The sequence below is a fragment of the Pteropus medius genome, unplaced genomic scaffold (assembly GCF_902729225.1).
Source record: "Pteropus medius unplaced genomic scaffold, Ma_sr-lr_union100, whole genome shotgun sequence".
NCBI classification, from domain to species: domain Eukaryota; kingdom Metazoa; phylum Chordata; class Mammalia; order Chiroptera; family Pteropodidae; genus Pteropus; species Pteropus medius.
Genome location: NW_024347788.1, coordinates 1,447,342 through 1,473,149, shown reverse-complemented (window position 1 = coordinate 1,473,149; position 25,808 = coordinate 1,447,342). Strand labels below are relative to the sequence as shown.

General features: G+C 36.1%; 1 protein-coding gene across 1 annotated transcript in view; it reads right to left on the bottom strand.

Annotated features, from left to right (window-relative positions):
- DIAPH3 (diaphanous related formin 3) overlaps positions 1-25,808 on the bottom strand; it is a 425,074-nt gene that overhangs the window by 251,431 nt on the left and 147,835 nt on the right. The window contains exons 10-16 of the mRNA XM_039877169.1: positions 25,648-25,766; positions 24,725-24,841; positions 20,734-20,852; positions 19,778-19,842; positions 13,267-13,371; positions 9,744-10,037; positions 8,890-9,004 (exon numbers count right to left, since the gene is read on the bottom strand). Coding sequence (XP_039733103.1) covers positions 8,890-9,004; positions 9,744-10,037; positions 13,267-13,371; positions 19,778-19,842; positions 20,734-20,852; positions 24,725-24,841; positions 25,648-25,766 — 934 coding nt within the window. The remainder of the gene's footprint in view (positions 1-8,889; positions 9,005-9,743; positions 10,038-13,266; positions 13,372-19,777; positions 19,843-20,733; positions 20,853-24,724; positions 24,842-25,647; positions 25,767-25,808) is intronic.

Sequence of the window (25,808 nt, the reverse complement as noted above, 5' to 3'; positions counted from 1 at the left end):
CCATCTGCTGGCATGCTATGAAACTAAGAAAATTAAGTTATCAACCTTCCTGCAAAACCTGGGGAGAATTTAGGCCATAAACTCTACTTGGCACTCATGTATAAACTAAAGGTTTCCTGTACCTTGATGCATCTCAGTCCCATGAATATATTAAACCATCCTTACCATCCTCACTATTCTTTGAAAGTGTAACTGTTAAAAATAATGATGAATTATTAACAAGAACCAGTAAGAGTTTATAAAGAACTGAATGAGCTTTTCACGATCACTCTCAAGTCACCAGCTTAACGCTCTAAAACTGAATCGCACTAAGAAAAATTAAAATGTTCAGCGTTTAAATTTCATAAAATCACAAAACTTGTTGAGCACCAGCTCCATTAATGACTTAGAAACGGAAAGAAAAATATCATGAATGTCATGGAATAAAACCCAAAACAAGTCTTTCCATTTATTCCTGATTCAACAGATCCCTCTCCACAGGAACTTAATAAAGCATTTGACAGTTAAGACATACACAAATGTGAAAAAAGATATGCAGAATAATTTCTATTATTTTCTAAAGTTAATGGTACAGACCAGTATTACAGAAGGATTTCGTGAGTGACTATTAATGGGTCAGTTAACAGCAGTTTCATGGTTTAGAAGTCTTCATTTGAAGTGGGGCTAAAACTGGAGGGAGATCATTTAACTTGTGACAATTCTGGAAGATTCAGAGGTGATATACAAAACCTTCCCAGTAGAAACCAGCCTGAATTCTCGAAATTTAAGTTCAGCTAATATTTCCTAAGCAACTACAATGAGCTGGACACTGCAAAAGAGGCTTTAAAAATATTCATTATGTAATCCTCACAATAACCTCATGAGATGGGTATTATCTCCCCCCTTTTTATAGAGGAGAAAACTACAGCTGTAAAAGCTGGGGTCACCTACTTGTAGGGTGGACTCTGTGGTCCCTCACTTCTCCTGTACACGCCACAGCATGGTGTTAGTATTTACAGCTCAAATACTTACAGAAGTGAACAGAGGTACCACATGATGAAAGGTGGTCCTAATAAAAAATGGCAAGTTTTTAAAGTCTTTAATATAATCGCTGGGATGAGGGTGAACCGCTGTGGGGCAGTGGTAAGGTGGCAGGAGATGAGAGGAAAATTATTTTAAATCAAAGAAGAGCACACTTTAAATAAAACATAATAGGATTTCTTTTAATCAGGGAAGCAGTGTGGCATAGCAGAAGGAGCAATAGCTTCAGAGTCACATCTGTATTCTGTTCAGAGCGGCGGCTCCTTTTAGCCCAACTTCGCTTGAAGAGTGGAACTTCTTAAACATAAAACGTACACAGTATTTGCCTTGGGGAGCAATAAAGTGATATACGTGAAGTAAATATAACTGCTAAAAAAGAAGGCAAACTTTATTAATACTGTTGTTTTATTACTGTCTAATTAAGCAGTTTCATATTTTTTCCAGATTTGATATATGCTTTTATTAGGAAATGTACTCTGTTACGGTGGATTTAAAACAAAATGGATGGCCTGATGTTGAAACCACCATTGAATTTTTTCGAAGTTGGATGAAAGATCTCATTACAAATAATGTATTGGACCCTTGAACTAAAAAACGAAACAAAACAAACAAACAAACAAAAAACATATGAATAAGCAGCAGTTGAGGCTGGGCAGAGGCCCCACTCCCACCACTGCACGAATCAGAAAGGCTGCAGCTGGGTTCGTAACCTTTTTAGCCATGGACCCCATCAGCAGTCAGAGAAGTAGACTCCTTCTCGGAATAATTTTTAAATGCATAAAATACATAGGATTTCAAAGGAAGCGATGATACTCCAACACGGCTATCAAAATGCACAGCATGCCAGTTCGTGAACCAGTGAACCAGTACCAACGCTCATGGCAGCCATGGAGATGCACTGCTCAGCTCTCCCTTCAGAATGAACCTTCCACTCAGCTGCAAGTAGTGCACTTAGCGGACAAACTAAGCTATTAGCACCCTCGGGTCCCTCCTGGGCTTGTGAGCCCAGGCCACGATCCTCCTGGCAGCCCCAGCCAATGACTGAGCTACGCAGGGCCCATCTGGGGACTCCTAACAGGCACCCTCTGTCTGCTCCAGAGCTCCTTGCTTCCCACCTGCCATGGCTGAGAACTTGTCAGATTTTCGTCGTGACCTCAGATTCTTCCTGTTCTGTCCTGCTTCCCCTACCTTTCACATGATTACCCAGCCCCTGCTCCCTAAAAAAAACCTCCTGCACTCTGACATCTCAGTACCCGCTTCCTGGAGGACCCAACTAACGAAACATGCTTCTTTATTAATGTATTAAATATCAAGATCTAGCTGCAGGTCTAATAACTATTGCAATTTTGAAGTAGTGATGAATTTCAATGATATTTTGATATATGTATCTGAAATAATGTGATATAAAAGTAATATATGAACTTTACGGGTAGAAATGGCATAAGTACTGCTGTGTTTATTGCCTGTATTTACAACTGAAGAATAGCTAACTTTCAGTTAGAGGTTACTGAAAGTGATGATGCCCTGTTGTTTTTCTTTCCCTTATCCAAGTTCACAGACATCAAGTTAAGAACTCCTGGAGTAGAGCGTGTCAGACTTTGAAATATCCATTCTTTTAAACGTGCAGTTAGACAAGTTAGAGCTGTGATAACCAAAGGTCTCTAACCTGGTGTTCTTCTTAGATGCCACGAAATATATGAGAGCTTGTGTTAAATGCACAGAATACGTTAGAGGGCATAAGATCCCCAAATGATTTCATGTGGAGGGACAATAAACACCCAGTTTACCTAAACACATGAATAGATAATTACTTCGAAATCTAACTGATGAAGTTCAAGGCCATAAAACATATAATAAAGTCATTTTCACACAGAAATTTTTCTGCTACAAAAGAATTTACATAATTTAATATGAAATTCCTATAGCATATAATCCAGCTCGAAGGCCCTGTACATCTCCTAATGACGCCCCTGCCATGACCCCACTCCAGGATGGTTACAACATAACCAGGTGATTCTACCTCTTCCAAGCCAGTAAGTCATATATGGGTCGGGGGGAAGCAGGAAGGAGTGGAGGAGAGGGAGAGAAGAGGGGATGTGAAGAGCTAGATTTGCAATTATTTTTTTAAGATGAAAACAGTGCATTCATTTATATGTTCAGGTGAATAATGCCCTGCACTAATTATGAATGGGAGTCCTGAGTGACAGAACGTAATGAACACATGGCAAAGAACAGCTCCCTGAAATGGAGAATTGTATACCCCGGAAGACAACAGGGAATGTCCTGGGTAAAGAGACACTAAGACAGGAGATACAGGTGCATGATATTTGCCAGATAGAGCCAGAAATCCTGAGAGAAAAAAGTATATAACATGGAATGTAATGACTTTACAATTTTGTTAACAGATGATAGCTTACAGGTGCACCACCAAAAACTGCTACCAGAATTAAAATAACCAAGGTGAACTAGTAACACGAAAGGGATATCGCATTCCCCACTTGTCAAGTGACTCCAGTTGAAGCCAGTGCCCTAATACCACCATCCCTCTCTCCAGTGAAGGAAGAGAAAGGAAAAAAAGGTATGTTTATGGGCGCACACACCCTCCCCCTACCTAATGCACACAAGTCCAAGCCTCTCCCCTTTCTACTCATAGCATCTGTACAATATTCAAGAAATATGCCTATTTACAGGGACCTTTACAATTTTACTATACCATGCTGAAGATACGCTGTGTAACTAAGCAGGTAACTGAAGCATTTTGCAGACCTGAAAGTCGCCTGTGTCCAGGCTAAATAAACTCACCTTCTATAGCCTTTCTCTAAAAGCTTTCAGAAAAAATTGCTGTTCTTTCAGCAACCCAAGACAGGGTACAATATAATTGGTAACGATGAAATATTTTCTAATGGTGAAAAACAAGACATTCCCAACCTATGTCATGATTTCCTTAAGTCTTTAGTTCTCTTGAGATTCAGCCACACACAGAACCAAAAGGTAAATCCCTAGAGAAATATTTAATTCTCCACTTTCTCTCCAATCTTCCTAAATTAGCGTTTGTCAAATGTTCTTTTCAGAAACCTGTAAGATGTTTAAGACACGTTGCATTCATTTTGGCATCACCTCCTTATTAACATGCATTCCCAAGAAACCTATCTCTGTTATAAATTATATTGTTCACCTGAATGTCAGCCTGTGAAGTATTTTAGTACTTTTTATACATTTTTGTTCATACAGAGAATTAGTGTTTCTTATACAAAGCAACATCCTGAACACAGGGGCAAGTCCCTGAGATAATCCATAGTTCAATCACTCTCTACCCCAATAGTTGGTCCACTGGACTATGATGTCAGAAACCTAAGCCTGATTTGTTTCTAAGTGTGTAATCCATTAACTGTTTCCATATGCCATAACTTCAATTGAGAAATATTTATAAACCAGTTTATTGGCTCTATCAGGCAAATATGATGCACCTGTTATAAAATGTGATTACTTCAGAAAGCTAACAATTGTGGAATCACATTTTCATAATAAATCAGTCTAACTGAATTAGCCTATTCATATACTTTCAGAAAGCCCTTTAATCCCTATTAAGTTAACAGTTTGTGAATAATGAAAGTAATTAATATTAATTTTAGTTGATAAATCCAACACCAATAACCTGTTAGTATACTTTAATCCATTTTCCAACAGCCTGTAAAAATTAACCAACAGATGCTTCCAATCTGGTAAAAAATACACAGGTCATTAGCATTGTTTTGATGATACCAAATGTTCGGTATATGAATATTATGATTAAATTTCAAAGAGATATTACAATGTTCTTTTATGATCTTGTTAATTCTTAACAGAAGCTGAAGGCCATAAAATATGTCGTTCTTTTCAAAAAATCAAAACGGCATTTATTGTTCCACTCATCATTCTTATGTTTCGACTAAAAACTCAACTGAGTTTCACTGAAACTGTAAAAGCAACATGAGAACCAAGCACAAGTCTGCTCTTCTCATTAGCGTCCCCAGTGTCAAAAACAAGGCCTGACATACAATGTATACTCGACATACATCTGTTGACTTGCATAGTGTTAGCCAAGTATCGGAAAGAGAGAGAGTGGGAGGAATGACAGAGAAGAAAAATAAGAAAAAGACGATGAGGAAAAATGCCTGTTATTTGCAGAAGAATTTAAAATACGGAAAGCTAAGATGTATCTCAAAAATGTAGAACTGAGGGATGCAAGGAAATCAAAGTGAGATACTTAAATAGCAAGGTATTAAAAAAAAAAAAAAAAGATTGAATTAAATCAGGAAAAACATGTTGCTATCCCGGGAGAAAGCTTAGAGAGAGGTTCCTGTACTCCTTAAGATATGACACGAGGCACTCTCCCGTTGAAGCAATGTTATAAATGTCACAGGGAGGTTAGTTTAAAAAATGAAATAAGTAAAATCAAACTGAAAAATGAAGAGATACAATGAAGGGCAAAATGAGTTAAGAGGAGATGTCCAAGTTCTTACCAAGAGTATCTATGGGCGGGGTGGTATTGTGGCGAGTCAGTCTGCTTTGCAGGAGGAAAAGATCAGCAAAGATGCGGTAAAGATTGAACAGAGTAACGCGAAGATGGGCCAGCTCGGGGACTGGCACACACCACAGGTGATCTGTAGGTATCGGTCATCCCTCTTCCATTTCTAACTCTCGGGGTATGAGACCTCTAACACTCAATCACCTTAACCTAAAAGTCTCAGAAACCTACAGCAGTGCCTTCTGTATGAAAAAGAAAAGCCACATTTTGTAACGAAAAATAAAGAATATGTGACCGAAAATTTCAAGGTTCACTTTAAATGACTGGATTCAGCTCCTTTTTACTTTCTACTTATTTCAAATACTTAGGAAGCACTGGGATTGGCATCTAATACTTTAAATGCCTGAGAAGGAACATCCACCTTTGTGATCAAAAAAATAACCCTGGTTCTTCTTCTTTTTTAAAATTAATTTCTACCCTCCTACCACCCCTGGCCTCTGGAAACCACCAATCTGTATCCATGAGTTTTTTTGTTTGTATTTTTTAGATTCCACAATATGAGAGGTCATATTATTTGATTTAGCATAATGCCCGCAAGGTCCATCCATGTTGTCACAAATGTTCTTAGTCAAAAGAGCAACTGGAAATATATATATATGTGTGTGTATATACACACACACACACACACACACACACATATATATACATATACACACAAACACACACACACACACACATATGTGTGTGTGTGTGTATATATGTATGTGTTTTTCTCTAAAAACCCACTCTTCTTCGGTAATCTGAGTCCTTTGTCCTTCCTGCCAAGTTGTGAAGCAAACCAATGGTGGAAATCAACCAGCGGCCAACACCTCCACTCCCCACCACTCGCTAAGGGATAGGGAGCAACTATATTTTCACGTTACACTGAACAAGAAATATGTGAGTAGCTTTAATCTTGAATTCTGCAGAAATTATAAAATTGATTCACACAAAGCAAGCTTTGCAGACACGGGGAAGAGGTCAATGTCCCAATTTGGACCCGATGCCTCAGCAGCCAGGCCATGAACACAGAGACGGCAAACAGCCATCCATCCATCCACCAGCCCTTAACCTCGTCTAAGCTTTCCAGACTCCTTCCTCCTGTCTTCCTTTCTGATCTTTCCTAGAAAATATCTATACAAAATCCTGCTTTTCTGAAAGGAGCCTTTTCCAATAAAATCATTAACTACTACTCATGTCAAAACACACACACACAATTGAGGCTCTTTAAATAATACTTTCTACAAATTATTCTTTAAAATCCAAACCAAAAAACAGTCACTGTCACAGCTTGTCTCCTGTTGGCATCGTGAAATGTTAGCAGTGCCCAGGGTTACAACCCTGGGCTTCCTCGTCTTTTCTGTTCACCATGGAAATATCATCCACTGTCACAGGAGAGAGAGAGAGAGTCACATCTGAGATGAGAAAATAGAAGTCATAGGCCTCTGCCAGCCTCTAAGTCAAATGAAAGAGAGTCAGGGCAGAGGAGACGGCACGTGCAAAGTCGGAGGGGCACGCCAAGTACGAAGCACTCAGAAAATGCTCATTTCCACATCTTAACCTTTATAACTAGTATTAGACTGAGCAAATACATGGGTTTTTTTGTAACCTTGAATCTCAAGGCTAAAGTTAGATGACTTAAGAATTTTTTAAAGGTCCAATTATTTCATTTAGGGCTAACACTACAGCTAAATTAAAGACATGCTAACAAGTTTCCCTTTTGAGCCTCATTAATTAAGAAAGTAATCAGAGTAAAGCAGGGGGGGGGAAAAAGAGAGTAACTGGATGGCAGTATTACTTAAATAGCTGCTAGGTACCTCCATTTCCACCTACTAGGAAAGCAAAGGGAAAACTAATCAATTCCAGATTGTGAAATCTGAAATTCTGAAGTGTTTTACATGTAAATATACATTTTAACTGCCATATATTTTTCTTGATTGCCTGAAGAGTACACTAATCTTATTCAAAAAAAATTTTGATTCTGCATAATCAAAAAGTAAAATTAAGATCTGCTTGCTTCACAAGTTTTCCTAGGGTAAGCTTGCTAAAAAAAAAAAAAAAAAAAAAAAATTTTCAAAGATCAAAATATATCCTTTTTACTATTTTGGTCAAGATCAGCGATGCTCTATAATAGTGAATGTCAACGGTAATTAAAAAAAAACAAAAACAAAAAACTTTCCAGTAAAACAAAACAAAACAGAAAAGACCAACGGCACTCAGAATTGTGGTAAAGGCACTACATTTACCACCACTTCTAGAAAGCAACCTTTATTTGCAATAACCTTTTAGTGTTTCTAACCTACAATTATTTTTCAGTTTCTAATTTATAATTATAGTTTTAAAAAGCATGTCAAAGGAATACAAATGATTTTTTTTAATCTGCCAATATCTCTTGGTTGCTGTAACAATCAAGTTAAATCAGGTATATAAAGCCTCTAGCATGGTGCCTAGTACACAGAAGGCATTTTAAGAATTCTTCTCTCTCTACACCAAGCCTTCCCATCTGCAGACCTAACCACACCTGTCCAGTATAATCACTCCCCTTCAGCTCTCTCTGTTCTCAGTGAAGCCAGGAACGTCAAGTGGCATAAACCTGTGGTAAAAGGGTTCTTTTTCGGAAATTAAAAGGTAATCCCTGATCTAAGACATAGCATTCAAATGTTCCATGATACTTAAAATTAACAGCATGAAATTGGATAAAATAAATTCCATTTTCAGACAAGAATAATATTTAAACATAATTGTTTCTTTATAAAAACAAATCACACTGAACACATAAAAGCTATCACAAAACAATTTGAAAAATAAATTCCATTATTTTTAATGAAAAAATCATAAAACCTAATACACCTCCTGTTTCAAGCTAACTTTCAAGATACTCTACAAATTGATTTCTATCCCACATGACTCAATTAAACTATGTGACAGTTACTGTAATATTAAATAGTGGTAAAATTCTGACTAGAAAAAGGTTCACTTTTTTTTGTTTTACTATTATTCATTGACAAAAAAGGAATTCTTGAGCCAAAATTCTCTCTGAAAATAGCCTCCTTTATGAAAATCTAATTTAGAACATCTTCAAAAGGTACTACAGAGAAAATTTAAGTTTTGTATTAATCATTTTCATTTTAAAAGTTGTTTATTTGATACTCTAAATAACAAAGTTTTCACTTTTTAAACATTTCATTTTATTAGATCATGTATTTACCCATTAAAAAAGTAAAAATATGTATAGGACTCTTAAAATAATGCTTTCTAGTGGTTAATATATAAAAAGTGGCCATGTTATTCAAATTAGCAAGTAACCAAGATGTTAAACTCACCTTTTTGTTGGCAGCAAAATGTATTCTCAAGTTTACAAAGCAAATCCACATTTTCATACTTATTTTCATTTGCTTTTATCCAGAAACAGTTTTCAGTCATTTCATGAGGTCTGATCTGCAATCAGAGAGAAGACTGACTCATAAGTAGCTGGGTGTTTCATCTGTCCCAGCCCAATCACTACATTCAGACCCAGCGTCCCATAGCTGCCAGCCAATGTTTATGAAGTAATCTCTGTAAGATTGTTCTCCAAACTGTGTTCAGTGAAATATGAGCTCAGCAGGAGGTTAAGCTGTTATTAGGGAAAATGTTGGGGATTGAAGCTGAATGGAATGAAGTTTGTTTCTTCTCAGTTATGCTTCTCCAGAGTCTTTAATGATGCTTGTGCGCACTACGAATCTTCGAGGGCAGGATATAATACTATGGGATCAGAAAACCACGTTTCTGCAGGATTCATTATTCCTGTGTCCTAACTAAATACCAGCTTCTGACAACCAGAAATACCTTTCCCAATAGTTACCAACATAAAGACGTTCCTAAGATCATTAACTTCTATGTACTTTTGTGAAACACTTCAGAAATACAGGGTTCAATCATAATAATGATGAATTATCAATTTAATTACAAATAAAATCCCACTGTAACAACATCGACTCCCACCGAAGTTCATAAACCAGAAAACCTTAGTCGAGAGCAAAGGGCTTTACCTCAATGCTTAAAAAACAACCAAAAAAAAGCCTATTTATTTAACGTCACTTTGATTAGGGGTCCCATTGGAAATTATATACAAATAAAAACAAAATTAAATTCTAACCTAGGTTAACAGTATGCTTTCTCCCACTTATTTCTGTTTTACCTTTAACCAGTTCAGTCTTCTCATGTTGGTTTCAGGTTTAAATTCTTTCTTTGGTTTTAACCCGAATGGCAGGGTGGGTGGCGGAGGGGAGTTCTGTCCGCCGAGAAGCCCTAGGGGAGGCGGTGGGGGCACAGCACCCCCAAAGGGCAGCGGGGGCAGGGGGGGGAGGGGGGGCGGGGCGTGGGCGCAGGCTCCAGTAGAGGGTGCTGGAGCCGGAGGAGGAAGCGCTGGGGGGCAGCTTCCATTTTCTTGTGACAGGGATAAAGAGGTAACGTCAGCTGGCAAGGCACCAAACTAGAGAGAAAAATAAAATAAAATAATAAAAAATAAGGAACATGAATGAGAACACTCTACAGAACCCTTAAAAGTACACTTTCCTCAAAAATAAGGTATTATTTTAAACCAAAGATAATTGACTATCAGTAATTTCATGTGCTTTAACCTAAAAATAAAATTCCAGTGAAGTTTATTCCCAGCTTAAGAATATAATTATAAATTTTGTTTTCACAGAAACGGAATTGACAGAAATATCATTCCCCATCTTGAGGTAGTTACAGCCATCCTGATGGAGACGTGTGTCCATGGGGGAAATGGGTATATGGGTCTAGAAGATTTGAAAATCAGCAGTTTCTAGGTGACAGCTGAAGCCATGGGAGTAGAGACATTCATCCAGAGTATGTAGCATGAGGAAAGGTCTATGCACAGAATTCTATGGAACACTCAGTGTTTAAATGAGAAGTAAAAAATAAATGAGATCCAGAAAAAGCAACTTAAATAGTATTGCCACACCATGCCTTTGACCTTGAGTAAAAAAAAGAAATCTAAAATTCTTAATAGGACCTACAAAGGCATGTCATGATCTGGTCTTTCAAGCGACTGTCATAGACAATTCCGTGTACATGCCAACCTCACATGGATTCCAGGGCCTGGCACATGCTATTCCCTCTGCTTGCAACATCCTCTTCACCTGGCCACCTCCTACCGGTCCCTTCAGTCTGAGCCAGCATACCCGCTTCCTCAGGAAAGCCTGGTCTGACTACTCGTTTCACACTGACAGCATCCTGTACTTATCCAAAGTGTTTTATATTTATTTAAGGAATCATTAGCATTTATCTCACTAATAGATTATAACTCCACGAGGTAAGTGACTATGTCTGTATAACTACTCTCTGTCCAGTACCTGATATTGTGACTGGCAGATGAAAGCCACTGAAGAAATATGTGTAGGATAAATGAATTAAAGACAAGAGGAAAAGGCAAGCAGAGGGTCATGAATCATAAGAGAAGCGATTCCCCCACCTCCAAAAAAGGTTGTTCTATAGCAGCAAATGTCACAGAGAAGCAAGATAAAATCAGGAGTGAAAAAGAGCCAATTGCGTCCACTGGTCACTTTTGTTTTTATGTTTCCACAGCATGGCAAGAATTTAACAGATGCATTTTGATTATCATAAAGAAGATCTGGGTTGATAAATAATCTTCTGTGATATGATTAGTCTCCTGAAATTACTAACTTCAATCCTGAACCCTATATATATATATAGACATGCATACATATAAACTACTTTGCAGATGGTGGGCATTTAATAAATATTAATAAATCATTTTAAAAGTTTTATGGCACAATTATGAAAAATAGATCATGTATAAAAGCCTGAAATTGACATCTGAGATCCACAAAGAAAAAGTATCATAAAAGAAGTTGAAACCGCAATCAAAGAATGTGCTGTATTAAAAACATTAACTATACAGAAGACCTAGCATTGGGCTGGGTTGCTGTGATGATGGCTAGCACTGTCCTTTAAATGTTAAAAAAAGTATGTACATTATACTCACACTTAATATACATTTTATAGTTAACCATTAACGTCTTAAAAAGTATATGGTGGATTTCTGCTCGAGACTAGTTCATTTGATAGAGTATGGTTGACCTGAATATACTGTTCAAAAGGCCAGACACTGACTGCCTTGCTCACCATTATATCCCCAGCATCTAATAACCCTTGGTTGTTAAGCGACTGGATGAAATCACAGATAACAGAACATATTTTATTCATAACCTACATAATCAGCATAGTTTTGATCAAAGAAAAGTTATCTTAAGACAAATGAACAGAGTTCATGAGAAACATATAGTAATCTAAAGAAAGAATTAGCAGCTGTTCTTCAAATCTGAACATGGTGGCCAATATTAAGGCTCTAATTCCAGGCTTTTGGCCGATGGCCATTAACACAGGTCATCACTGTCCATAATTTAAAACATAGGTGGTTCTTTGATTTAATCTGTTTCAAAACGTAAATTTATTCCCATTTTATATAAGAGTACATGCAGCAACAACATATTCAAAGACGGTAGATATGTTTTTTATAAACTGGAATTGTGTAAAGTAGATTTACAAGTAATCCTTCAACTGGGAGAAATTAAAAAGAAAAAGAAAGTCTTTAAATGCATATTTCCAGATCAGGAAAAACTTGTCATAAATATTTCAGCCACTGTCTAAAACTCAATCTGAAATATAAAACGCAGTAAATGTTTCTTTTAACATGAGAGATAAGGAGTGACCTGGGAAAAATTTTAAAAATTCAAAACATGTTTGTACTTTCTTTTGGTACACTAAAGAAAGAAGATTGGTGAAAATAATTTACTTTTTTTAAAAAATTTTTTCCCTTAAAACTGAATAGTAACAGATAACTATGTTTTTGACTCTCTTTAGATACTGTCTGTAACAAAACTACCCACTATTTAAAGAAAAACAAAATCGCCAATAATTTAGGAAATAGTAGACCAATATACGAAATAGTATACCTGAGACTTTCAACGTAACCATAAATTAAGATAAAAGGAAAATGGCAACACTATACTTATTGCTCATCATCCTATATGTAAATCTACATGAAGAAATTTAGCTATGAATATTCTACCTCCCTACCTTCATCTATATAAATATGCAGATGATATATTTCTTGCTATCTAAATGTTTTATGTGTAGAGGGTGTATGTGAGTTATCTGCTTCATAATCCAGATTTGTTCTCTTTTTTGTCATGTTTTAAATCTGTTTACTTTTGGAAATTGAAAAATTATCAGAAAATGTTCTCATTCAGCTAGAAGTTATCTTTCACTGCAAGGTACCCATAGGCTGAAGGTTTTGAAAAGTAAATAGCTTGAGCAATAATTTCCTGTAGTAGGATAGAGATCAGTGATGAATGACAAATCTAAGTTAAAAAGACTTTCTCACCCTTTATGCTTAATTACTTAGGAAATGTGACATTACGAACAAAACCCAAATGAATCATAAGGATGGTTAGTAAAATTTAGACATTCTTAAAAATGCAAATAGAAGAAAGTGACAAAATTCATTCAAAAAAATAAACACAGCAGAACAGAAATACATATAAACAATATTATGAAAACATACAAGGGAAATTAAAGAGTAAACATTTTGATGCTATGAAGATATGACATGACTTTTGCTCCCCTGGTAAGCTTTAAATACTCAAATTCACTCTGGGTAGATGGTAATTTACCTGAGATTTAAACGCCTGTAACTCTGCTTGAAGCTCATTAATCTTTGCCTCTTTTTTCTGCAGTTGAGCCTGAGTTTCTTGGTGGTCAGTAAACTCTTTTTCAAACTGAAAGAGAGGAAAAAAAAGAGAAAGAGAGATGGAAATGGAAAGCACTATTCTTCATAGAGAAATATGACTCTAAAAATCTGTCAGAACAAACTTTTATGAGAAGAGTGGTAGATTTTTGACAAGTCACCCACAGCCTTTCTCTAGGTCCCATCAAAATCATTTGCAAGGCAGCAGACAAAGCCAGATTTGGAGTCTGTGACCTTTGCTCAGCAGAGGAAACGGGCCCGTAGTTATCTGCAACCCTGGCATTTTCTTAGAAGTCTCTAAATATCATTGTGACTTTGTGTAAAATAATAGATAGAAAAGCATTGTACTGGGTTCCTCGATCCCTATCTGAAGAAAAACATTACTTGAAACTTACCTGAAGTTTATCAATATGACTTCAAAAAAATCCATTTTTATATTTTTTGTTAGTAACTCCATTACATAAATGCAACAATTATTTGCATATTTCTTACAACAAAATCATGAGATCTAAGGCCCTGATGTAGATTCTAATCTTCAACAATTTAAGAAAATAAACTTTGTCTTATTTACCATGAATCTGTTAATCTTTAAGAGATTAATGATAAATTAATCTTTCAAAGTCTCTAGTGCAATACCTTGTGGGAGGAAGGCAAACAGTAAAATCTGTTGAATTCAATGAGTTCTCTAATTTATATAGTCACTCATCACAAGTTTCCATCTTGCATTCAAATAGCTTCGCCTTAGCATTGTGTCTGAAAACCTCTCCATAACAGAGGTGAATTTATTGTCTAATAATGAAGAGCAAGTATCTGACTCTTTTTTCAAAATGGGGGAAAAAATTCAATCGGTTAAAAAAAAAAATGCAAGTACTTCACAAATGTAGCCTGAGACTTTAAAATACAGTCAAACCTCAATTAGGAAAACAACAATATAGAAAGGGAGAGTTTACAAAGGGCTCTGTGACTCTCATGCTGTCCTCAACACAAACAGCTAGTTACTAGTCTCCTCACCATACAACTAGTAAGTAAACGACATGAGATTAAAAGTTAAAAGCCAGATTTTCTGTCTTCGAAGTCTGAGTTACTTAGATGAAACCACACTACCTTCCCACAATTAATGTTTAGATAATGCTTTACACTTTTTCAAAGTAGACTTTGAGAGCAGTTTCAGGCTCACAGTAAACCTAGGCAAAAGGTTCAGAGATTTCCCATATCCCCTCACTCCGCCTCCCCCACGCTTTATAGTGTTTAAAGCACAAACGTGGCATATTTGCATTTTATCACCGAAAAACGCTGTGAAATAAGAAATGTTATTACAATTCCCATCATAGATTAGGAAAGTCTCAGTCATAATCCTCTCTTGTGTTCTTTATAAAGATAATAGAAACTACCAAAAAAAAAACCCATCCAAATGTCCTCCACCTCTCCCAAACCACACCAACATTACCTGCCACTCCTCCTCCTACAGCTCCTCCAAACCCCTGCTACCATCAAATAATTAAAAAGATACTAATCTTAAACCTTAATCTAAACCTAATCAAATAATCTGTAAACCAAAGTGTGCTTAAGTCTCGAAAGGCCCTCGGATCACCCAGGACTTCCCCGCCAACTGGCTAAGCAAATGTCTTCACACCTCTGTGGCACAGTGAACCTTTCTATCCTTCTGTCCTTCAACTTACTCCATGTCACGGAACTGTAATCTCATTTTCGGTTCAAAGCCAACTTCTTTAAAGACTGTTCTTAGTCCGAACTCACATTTCTGACCGTTGAACTCCAGTCACTCCATTGTCCACTATGACTTAATCATCATTCTTTCACTCTAAATTCTACGGCTTACCAAATTCCAAATCCCCCGGACTCCTCCCAGCCTCATCTTAATTGACTGCTTGATAGCTGTGCTATTCCACAGGGTAGCTGCCAGCTACAGGTGGCTATCTAAATGTAAATCGAAGTTAACTAAAATCAGACGAAGTTAAAATTTCAGGTCCTCTGTCACACTAGCCATTTTATAATGGCACAATAGGCATACTTGGTTGGTGGCTACCATGTTGAACAATATATATTATAAAACATTATCACACCACATCGAACAGGCCTGCTCTAGAGCATAAATACTTACAAACATGCCTCCATATTCAGTCTTCCTTCCCCTATATGTTCCATTACAAAACTCTCTGGTTCTCCCGCTAACTCCTTGGCTACTCCCACCAATTCCGTATGGGCTCCTATTCCTCAGCCTGACGCTTTGATGTTGCCATCGTATTGGACCCTTTCTTCACCCCTTTGCTAAACTCATTTCGCATTTCTCATAAGATGGTATATTCTACATCCACATTTTTCAATCACCACTTCGTAATCCCTGTCACCAGCTCGGCTTCTCATCTGAATTCTAGACAGCACATCAGTCCATAAATGTATCTTCGACTGCTTAATGAACATTTTTCAAGACCAGAAAAAAAGGAAAAAAACCCAAGTATTTTCAAAACTAACATTATCTTCTCCCTACAAACTTCGTGTTCTGAATATTGCTATTCTTTCTTTAAAAAAAGCTCATATACGACTCCTTTGCTCTTAAACCTTCAGTGGCTTCATTATAAAGGCCACTCTCATTAACTTAATATCTAAGAACCTCTAATAGGTAGTCTGGCCCCAAACTACCTATTCCTCATTATACAATAAATATCTAATAGCGTGCTTATGATGGGTCCCTGGGAGTGGCAGGTGCTAGAGACAGAAGGTGGTCATTGCTTTTAGTAAGTATAGTGTCTGGTAGCGAAGTAAAAGCAAACAAACAACCCAAAATCTATAAAAATTACCATCGATAAAGAGAAAAAGAGATTGTGAATGATTCCTGAAGAAACTCGGGTTTGAAGAATTTGAGTAGTAGCCGAGAAGTAGAGCTACCGTTTCAAATTGAGGGACTAGCACCAGATGACCAGCAATCCCTTACAAAGGGCACAGAAGGAAGTATGAGAACAAAGTGGAGGTGATGAAGCTAGTGACGTGCACAGGAATGACACTGTTGAAAGGAGTTTTGCGATAAGCCAAAACGTTTTACCTATTTCCTAAAAACCACGGAGAGCTATTAGAGCATTTACAGTAACAAAATAACAGGGACAAATTTGCATTTTGGAAAACCCGACTCGCAGCGAGTGTGGAAAATGGACTGAAAGGAAAATATCAGAGGAATGGACATGAGTTTAGAGGCTACGGCGCTTCTCCGAGCAAGAACCGAAGCTGTGCCTGAATGAAGGTAGAAGACAGAATGGAATGGAAATGAAGCAAATTTTTTTTTTTTTTTTTTTACAGAATCCAAAATAGTGTCTGACTGAAGGAAATGAATGAAGGGAGTGTAGGTAAGATGACCACGGTGTTCTGCTGCTTTGCAAGCTAGAAACAAAGTATGACACTTTGAGGAGGGAAATGAGGGTATAAATTGCAGGGTGAAAAGGCATTTTAGGGGCCAGAAAGGTGAATCTAGTTTGGGAAATGTTAAGCTAGAGATACCTTCAAGAAATTCAAATTTTCTGCATGCCTCCTCCTTGGTGTCTCACCTCGTTGCCTCATACTGATCCATCAGGGCTCACGTTAGCTGTCATTTCCTTGGGTCAGCCTTTCCTGGCCACCCAAGACCAGATGAAGAATCTTTCCTAGAGGCTGATGCACCACGTAGGGTTAACCCACCATGGCAATTACCACACCGAAACACAAAAATTTTCAAAATGTTGTATGACACACATCAACAATACTCGCCAACCTTAAAGTTCATTAATAGTGAGAACTTTATTTCATTCGTTACCTTTCCAAAGCTTTTCATTTATAATTAAACTCAATAAATCTTTGTTGAATGAACTGATCAGCCAATTTCTATCTGATCTTCCTTTATATGTTAAATAACTATGCCAATATCATATATTAAATTCCCCCAATCTCCCATCATCAAAAATCTTTGAGGAGGTAGAGGGGGTAAAAGGGATCAAATATGTGGTCACTGAAAGAAAGCTAACAGTGGGAGATGAACACACAATGCAATATATATATATGCCTTACTGTTAAATTGTACACCTGAAACTTACTGGATTTCGTTAACCAATGTCACTATTAAAAAAATAATTTAAAAAAAAAACCTTTGAGAGGTCATTTCCTCTATTCTCCTTTTGATGACTGCTCAATGTTTACTGCTGCTTAGCAAGAAATAAAAAATTAAATTCTTATGAGAGTAAGAATAAAAAGTCTTTTTCACAATATCAACGTGCACACTATTCTATTTCATAGATCTTAGAACAAGATTTGGGATAAAGGATCATGTAGGAAACACAGATCAAACTATCAAAACAATTAGTCATAATTAGTACACACTACGATAATTTATTAAATTAACTCAGTCATATTGAAACTATCTCTATGGCTTACAAAACAGAAAAATTTCTAGATCCTCCCCAATAAAAAGATCAGACAAAACAAACTTTTCTTTAGCGTTTTTAAAATATCTATAGTCAAATCACAGCCTTGGAGATAAAATGAATCTCCATTATAGATGTATTTTATCATATAAGATGTATGATAGCCTTCTTCTACAAAAAGAGTTACTGGAGCAATATTACTCTTACAAAATTACACACAAAAATGTCAACACAGTTAAGGCTGAGGCTCTGCTTAATTTCATTCCCTAGGGTAAATGTATTAGTGCATCTGTACATGAAGGTTGATAATTCAATATTTTCTATGTACTCTCTGACATTTCTAGTCTTCATTTTTCAAATTTATGCACCAAAATAAAGAACGTGTCTAACAACTATGATAGTTTCTTGCCTAAAGCAAAGTATTTACATGTGTCCTTATAAAGCTATCAGAAAGAAATTCTTGCTGATATATACAAAACGGTATGGCAGTAGAAATCTTTTATGGAGCAAGCAATATTTTCTGAATATACCCAAGACATATAACTTCTGACTAAAAGGAGATGACTAACCTTGAACAAGGTCTTTCTTCTATTTATATTTAAAGTTTACAATTTCAAAACAATGTATTAAGAAAGTTATCTGTTTAACATCGCTCATATAAACTATATACCTAAAAATGATTATAAAAGCACATTTGTACTGTCTGGGAAAGATCCAAATCAAGCACTTTAAAGTTTCCCACAACCTTCCCAAGAAGCGTAAAAGTCTTTACTGAGCTTGAAATATGGTCAGCAGGGTGAGAGGTCACCCTACAACAGACATCTAAGGCTGTAAGGCTTAGGACACTTAATTTAAATGACCCATTGTTTTCCCACTAAACTCGGTATCTGGGGACAATGACAATATATTCACAGGTATAATCCTTGTCTTCAGGCAAAAGCCTGTGATGTAATACCTGCGTTTGGTGAGCTTTAGAACTTCTCAGACAAAGTTTTTCCTAAGTGACTTAGGAAGTACCTACCATTGACAGTTACTTTTTATCTTAAAAGTTTACAAAAATACACAGTTCTCTCAAATTCATTTAGGGCCAGCTATGATAAAAATGTTAACACTTTTGTATGGTGGCTAACACACAGTAAATGCTCATTTAGTATACATTCACTGAGGTGGTGGCAGTAGTAATTATTTTCACTTCTCCAATGTAAGAAACCAGCCCCATGTATTCAAATCAGAGTGACCACCTAAAATGTGAAGAAACTAACACCAGCAACCCCTCCATCCCCTCCCCACCCCTTCCAAAACAGGAAAAAAGTCTAATAGGCTGATACTAAGCAGAGATAAAACCACAAAACACCACCTTAGAAAAAAGCGAGGAAAGGATGGATGGTCAGCAACACCACTAGACTGAAATAAAGGAAAATGGTGAAATCTGATTCCTTGGACGATGGAAAATGACAATTTTATATGGTTCGACCTGATCTAAAATGAAGCAACTTTAATCAAAACAACAAGTTAGACTTTCTCTAAACATTTTTCAGATAGAATTTCATCTTTAAGCGCCTAAATTATAGGATTTCTTGAGAAATACAACAATCTTAACATTTTTCTCTCTCGTATATATCTTATACATTTCGTTTGATCATTCATTCACTCATTCAGAAAATATTTTTTTTAGTTCTTGGGCCAGGAATCATCCTAGGTGCAGGAACAGTGAGTGAATAAAGCAAACAAAACTCTCTTCAAGTTTACTCTAGAGAGAGAAATAGATAATATATTCAGTATATACACACGTAAATACATAAACTATGTAGCATGCCAGATGATGATAAATATAACAGAAGAAAAACAAGAAAAGCTTTGGGAGGGTCAGGGTTGAGAGTTGGGAGCTAAAATAATGGTCTAGGTAATCCTGCTCATAGGATGGCATTTTGTGCAAACACCTGAGAGAGGTAAAGAACAAAGTGGGAACAACAAACAATCTCTGAGGCACAAGCGTATCTGCAGTGGTTCCCCAAGTCTTGCAAAGTTACTTACTTTCTTGGAAAATTCTGATGCTTTCTCTTCATACTCTTCGACTTTTGCTTGATCTATGCAAATATCTAAAATTGCAATAACAGGAAATTTTAAACAGCAGTACTTCTTAAATTCATTACGACTTTAAAAGTTTAGAAAGAAAAAAACACTGAAAAGATTTAGAAATAGTGCCAGTACTAAAATAAGCAAAATAGAGAAACATATTATACTGTTGGAACGAAAAAGGATTTTCTAAGCACGATACCAAGACTATAAAGCAAAGGGAAAGACAAACTCAACCACAGTTATATTATATCTCAATCAGGCAAAAGGAGAAGGGAATTCAACTGTAAACAACAATACTTAAAGGTTTCTATCAACACTAGATTTCGTTAAGAAAGTGTGTGCCGGTATTCAAGTCTGAGTAGTCACAGTTTGTATGACATTCTTTCGAAGTGATAAAAGGAGCCAGTTCAGCTCACAACTCAGTCGCACAAGCATGTTCTCATTTCACTCTAGTGGTCAGGAGTGCTTCATGCGTACATGGAGCATGCTGACGCACAGAATATTAAAATATGTACTCAAGGGAAGATAATAAACAGTATTTTTTAGGTCTTTGTCAAGGACAGTCTTAAGTAAAAAAAAAAAGACAGTTTTTATTGCCTTGTTTTGCTTTACTATGAGGGAAGAATACAATGGCTACTAATAGAGTTTGATGCTACTGCCTTGATTTATAACAAGGTGCCAGCAGTTTCACCCACCATTGGTTTGCATCACCAGTGAAAACATCAACATGGGTTAAAGTAACATAAAGTCTTAATATTACTATGAAAATAATTCTGACTATTAGAACTCCCTGAAAGGGAATCAAGGACTCTCAGGAGTCTACGGGCCCCACTATGACAACAAAGACTCTTGAGTTAAGCCATGGGGTAAGAGATATCATATTTCAACCTAAACAACAGAGAACTACTCACCGACAAATTGACTTAAATCTAAATCTAGTCTTTTTCGATATGTGAAGTCTGGATCCATCCCATCTTTATGCAACACAATCTGAGATACACACTCATCAATTAATTTGAAGTATTGCTGCCTAAAACCAAGAAAAAGAATAAGTGTACAGTCAATTTATTAGTGTAACTTTACATGAAAATAAAATATTTTGGTAAGTTTGATATCAAGTTCAATAATTTGTATAATTTCAACAACTGACATAACAGATTTAACATGGGAGTGACAGTAAATACTATTACTATTTTCTTTCTAACAAATTTAAGACATATTTTTTATACTCTTTGAGCAATTATATTGTGCTTTAAAGATGATTTTCTTATACGAGTCAGAACCTTGACTTAATTAGCAGGTAGCAAGGGAGAGAATATTAAGATGAAGTGATATGTACTTAAAAGCAGTCCTCAGTAAAGATCAACAGCCAACCACTGCACCATACTAAAAGAGCTACCATTCATTTTATTAATACAAGCCAAAAAAATCTTTTCTAAAATACTCTCTGGAATGTTCTTCAAACCATCTAGTATACTATTTTTAGAATGTATGTAAAATCAAATTAAAAACTGATACTGTAAATTATATACAAAACCAAATATATATTTCTTACTCAAAAGTTAGAAAAATTTAGTATAACATTTTTTGTCCAAAAATTAAACTAAAATCCCCAAATAGGGCCCATGTTGTCACTGCAGTTAAGCGCACCTATGTAATAAGCTAAAGAATATCCTGTAAAACTCAAAACAACAAACATGAAAGAAATACCCAGAAGATTTTATAAACTAAACCAAACTAATGTGATAGAGGGTGTATGCACGACTCTAGAGAAGTACAGTCCTCCCTTCCCAGCCACCCTCCACCCTCACGACTTACTTCTTCCCTCCATGACTTTCTGTACACTTTTCCTCTCGAAACCCTCCTCACCATGTACAGGATGGCCTCTAGCCACTTAGGCTTTCCTTCCCTATAAACTATGACGATACTGCCTTTGACCTACTTACACCTAATAAACCATGCTGAATAAAATTCACTATAGCTTAATATTAGCAAAAAAAGGTTACTGCTCATTGTCAGAGTAAAAACGTTCAAGAAACTATTCCTCCATACAGATCAAAGTATTATCAATACTTTCCTCGATTTTCTCAACTTCTTTCAAAAATTCTACTATTCCCTCATATTTTAGCCATAATCACATTTACACTTAAAGTACATACGTAGCACACACATTTATATCTGTCACATTTGAAGATTTAGATGATGTACTTCCTTTCCCTTTTACTCATTTGATGTTATCCTAGTGTTGTTTTAATAATAAATAAAACTGTTTTTAAATGAACGCAAGCTATTTTGTGTCATTTTAAAAGATCATTTCAGTACCTCTTCCCTCCTCCACAACTGCAAATTCTGAGGTCATTTACAACGCACCTGATAGTTCATGCAAACTCTTTCGGTGAGGCAATATTAGCAAAGAATAATGTATATCTGATTTCCAGACATGTAAATCGAGAAAATAATGTCTATGAGTGACGTTGATCAGTTACTACGTCAGAGGAATATGTGAATAACCTTAATTAAGAGACTACCATAAATTGTCATTACTTCGCTATAAAACACACCATTTTTAGAGGATATTTTAAAATTGTATTCACTTTCTATATACTATTTTTACAGAACATCAGAAACTATCCCCTGTGCACATTCCACGAGCACGGCATTCTGCATGGTAAGCCACTAATTATTTGTTAAAGAATCGAATTTGATCTTCTTCTCCAACTTCTAATTTTCTTCCTGTATTTGATTTTCCTTGGTTGCCAGATCTGTCTGGATGGACATTCTCCAAACGAGTTCCATTTCAGTAAAATCTCCTTATGTTCCAAATATGAAAGTAAACAAAGATTCTGATTTTCCTATCTACTAATTCTATTAAATGAGAATATTTTGCATTCTGCAAACACCTAACTTATTAAAAGAAATGAAAAAGGATGTTTATTCATATCAATAGTTTAAAATGTTCACTAAACAAAAAATGTTCAGATAATCAAAGGCTTCTGAAAGGTAAAATCCTGGTCCATTTGAGGTAGTGATAACAAAAACTGAAGGTAAGACCAAAATAACAAGATTCACAGAACTGTATACCAAAAGAGTGAATTTTACATACAGTAAATAAAATTTTTTTACAAAAATAAATATGACAAAAATATGATTAAATTGCCAAAATTTGGACTTAATCTTGTTATAAAAATATAATCTCTTTATAAGAACAATAACAATATGGAACATGGGTAGAAATCAAATGAAGCTGCCTTGAGTACAGCAGTCATAGGAGTCATAGCCTTCATAGCAACCACATTTGGAACAAAGATCAAGGTCTGAGGCTTAAAGAGCCAAGGAAGAAAGTGACATAGATGCGCACGGAATTAAAAAGCTGATACTCAAAAGATGACCAAACTAACTAAACTTCCATGCCTCACTAATGTCACTTTGGTAATGCTATGATTTAATATTCTTTGAGACTCTTGATCCCACTAAAGTGATAGGATCAATCGCCTGGCAAATCCCGGGACAGCTGTGCTTTGTAATCTGCTTTGAAGCTAGATACAACCTCTTGTCCTCTAGAAACACAGATGAAGGGATTAAGGTCATAAGTAAAATAAAACCCCCATGCAGCACTAAGCACACAGTCAAATCTCTGAAAGCCAACAACAGTACTAAATTCTGGGAATCTCAAATAGCTTCAAACAACTAGAGGTTGACAGGACCAACCAGTCAGGATCAAGGAGAGGACGGGGTTACTTTAGAGTAAATGGAAGTCTGAATGTCACTTTTAAGTAAATTTGGAGGAGAAATCAGCAGGACCTATAGTATTTTAAAATCCTATGTAATTAATGTATTAGCATTTTTTATCTAGCATTTATAAAGTTTAAACTTTTATTTTTAATAAAATGTTAGAAGAAAATCAAGCATCCAAACAGGGAACTAAATTCATATTTTAGAATTGCCAATGGGATTCCTCAAGTCTAAACGGCAGGAGATATGATGAATGATCTGTACTCATCTCAAAGAACCTAAAGTCTTAACAGTTTTTGACTCACTCTGCTCTCTTGTTAGATACATCCAAGGGCCTAACTTATACTCGCTGACATCATCACCCAGAGGACACGACCTGCATCAGACATGCCTAGCAAATCTTTCTAGTCAAATTTAGAATACGACTTACAACCCACAGTACTTGAGCAAAGCTAAATTGGTGGCAACGAAAATGGTTTTAGGTTCAAAGACCTCAGCTTCCTTCGTAAAGTAGTAATAAAAGCGGAAAGAGGATGTTGAGAACATTTATTGGGCATACACCACGTGCCGAGTATTTGGCTAGGAGTTTTACCAAGGTTACCGTATTTCTTTGCACAGCAACCAGGCAAGTTAGGTGTTAATATCCATATGTAACTACATACACATAAGGTACAAACAGAACAATTTGTTAAGCTCAAAACAGCTAGAATATAATCAAACCCGAAAAGTCATTTATCTACCTTTTCTGACATTAGCAACATTAAACACACCTGTATTATTAAAGCAATTTCTACTTACTTAATAAAAGCAATGTTTAAGTGCTCTTCGTGACACTTAAAAAAAAAAATCTCATCAACATTATTCCTACCGCCTCAGGACTAACCAGAAAATATTATCATATAATAAACTAGTAATTTGTTGCTAGTTTGCATTTTTACTCATATGAAAATTTGTAACCAACAATCCACTGGAGCTTAAAAAGTAATAGTAATATCGTTTCACCATTATCTATTTAAATTTATGCCCAGTGGAAGCAGCACATTCTATGAATCAATATTATGACAAAAATTAAAATCTTAAATTAGCTGCTTGTGCAAATGAAACATCAGGTGAATTTCGCAATAGAATTTTATCAGCAAAAGAAAACATTAGAATATAGTTTCCCCTTACCTTATAAAATAATCATTTCGAATCAGTAAAAGATGCTGAAGAATAGAAATAAAATATTTCTCTGCTCTAGTTTCCTTAACTGTGCTCCACACCATGTTGTAAACATCATATGCTTCAGTAAATTGATTAAGGAATATGTAGATTTATTTATCCTCTATGCCAAGCAACTGAAATAATGAGACACAGAATCTTCTCTGTAAGACTTAGAAGTCTTTAGATTATCCTAAAATAGGCATCATGCATACTCAACATATGATATAACACAGGTAGTTAGGACTGAGAGTTGAAGAAAAATTGACAACTTGACCTGACACTTCCTGGCTTCTCCTCTACAATTAACTTCAACCAATCTGCCTCTCTAGAGCTAAGATGTGGCTGGCAGCAGGGTAGTGGGCAGCTGGTTGTGATTACTGTATTGGGTTCTGGGGGTGCCTAACCAAGAGCTGGTAGTGGGCATTACCCTGGGAAGCCCAGTGGAGGATAGAAATCTGGGGATCTCTGGAAAAGCACAGACATCTGCAGACACACAGAGGTAAAGTCCCATGTGAGTATGCGTCCAAGGTGCAGGGCAGGTGCTAACCAGTAGCGAAGGGTCCTCTATTCTTACCGCTAGAAAGCACTAGGGGGAGGGGAGGTGCCATACGTTAGAAAAAAACAAACAGACTGTACACATATACATAAGAGAGGTCTCCAACAGAATCCAACACATCCGTTTACATACACGTGTTTACATAAAATCACACATTAAATTAATAAAATAAGACAGGTTTACACAAACATCCTTCTGATTCATAAAGGTTTGATTTTATGTTGTTTATATAGAAACAGCTTCAGAAGATTAATATTTTATGGGATGGGGGTTTGTTGGTTGGGGTTTCACAGCAACTTTAGGTATTTTTCTAGATTTTAGAACAAAAGGATATTCAAGTTCAGCTCTAATATCTTCAAGGCGATGGGAGAACTCGATCATGTCTTCTTCCTTATGCTCATCAAAAACTTTAAGCTGGATATCCAGGCCATCATTCCTAATGCATTTTAAATTCTGCAGTTATCAAATAAAAAAATTATGATGAACTTTCTTCAT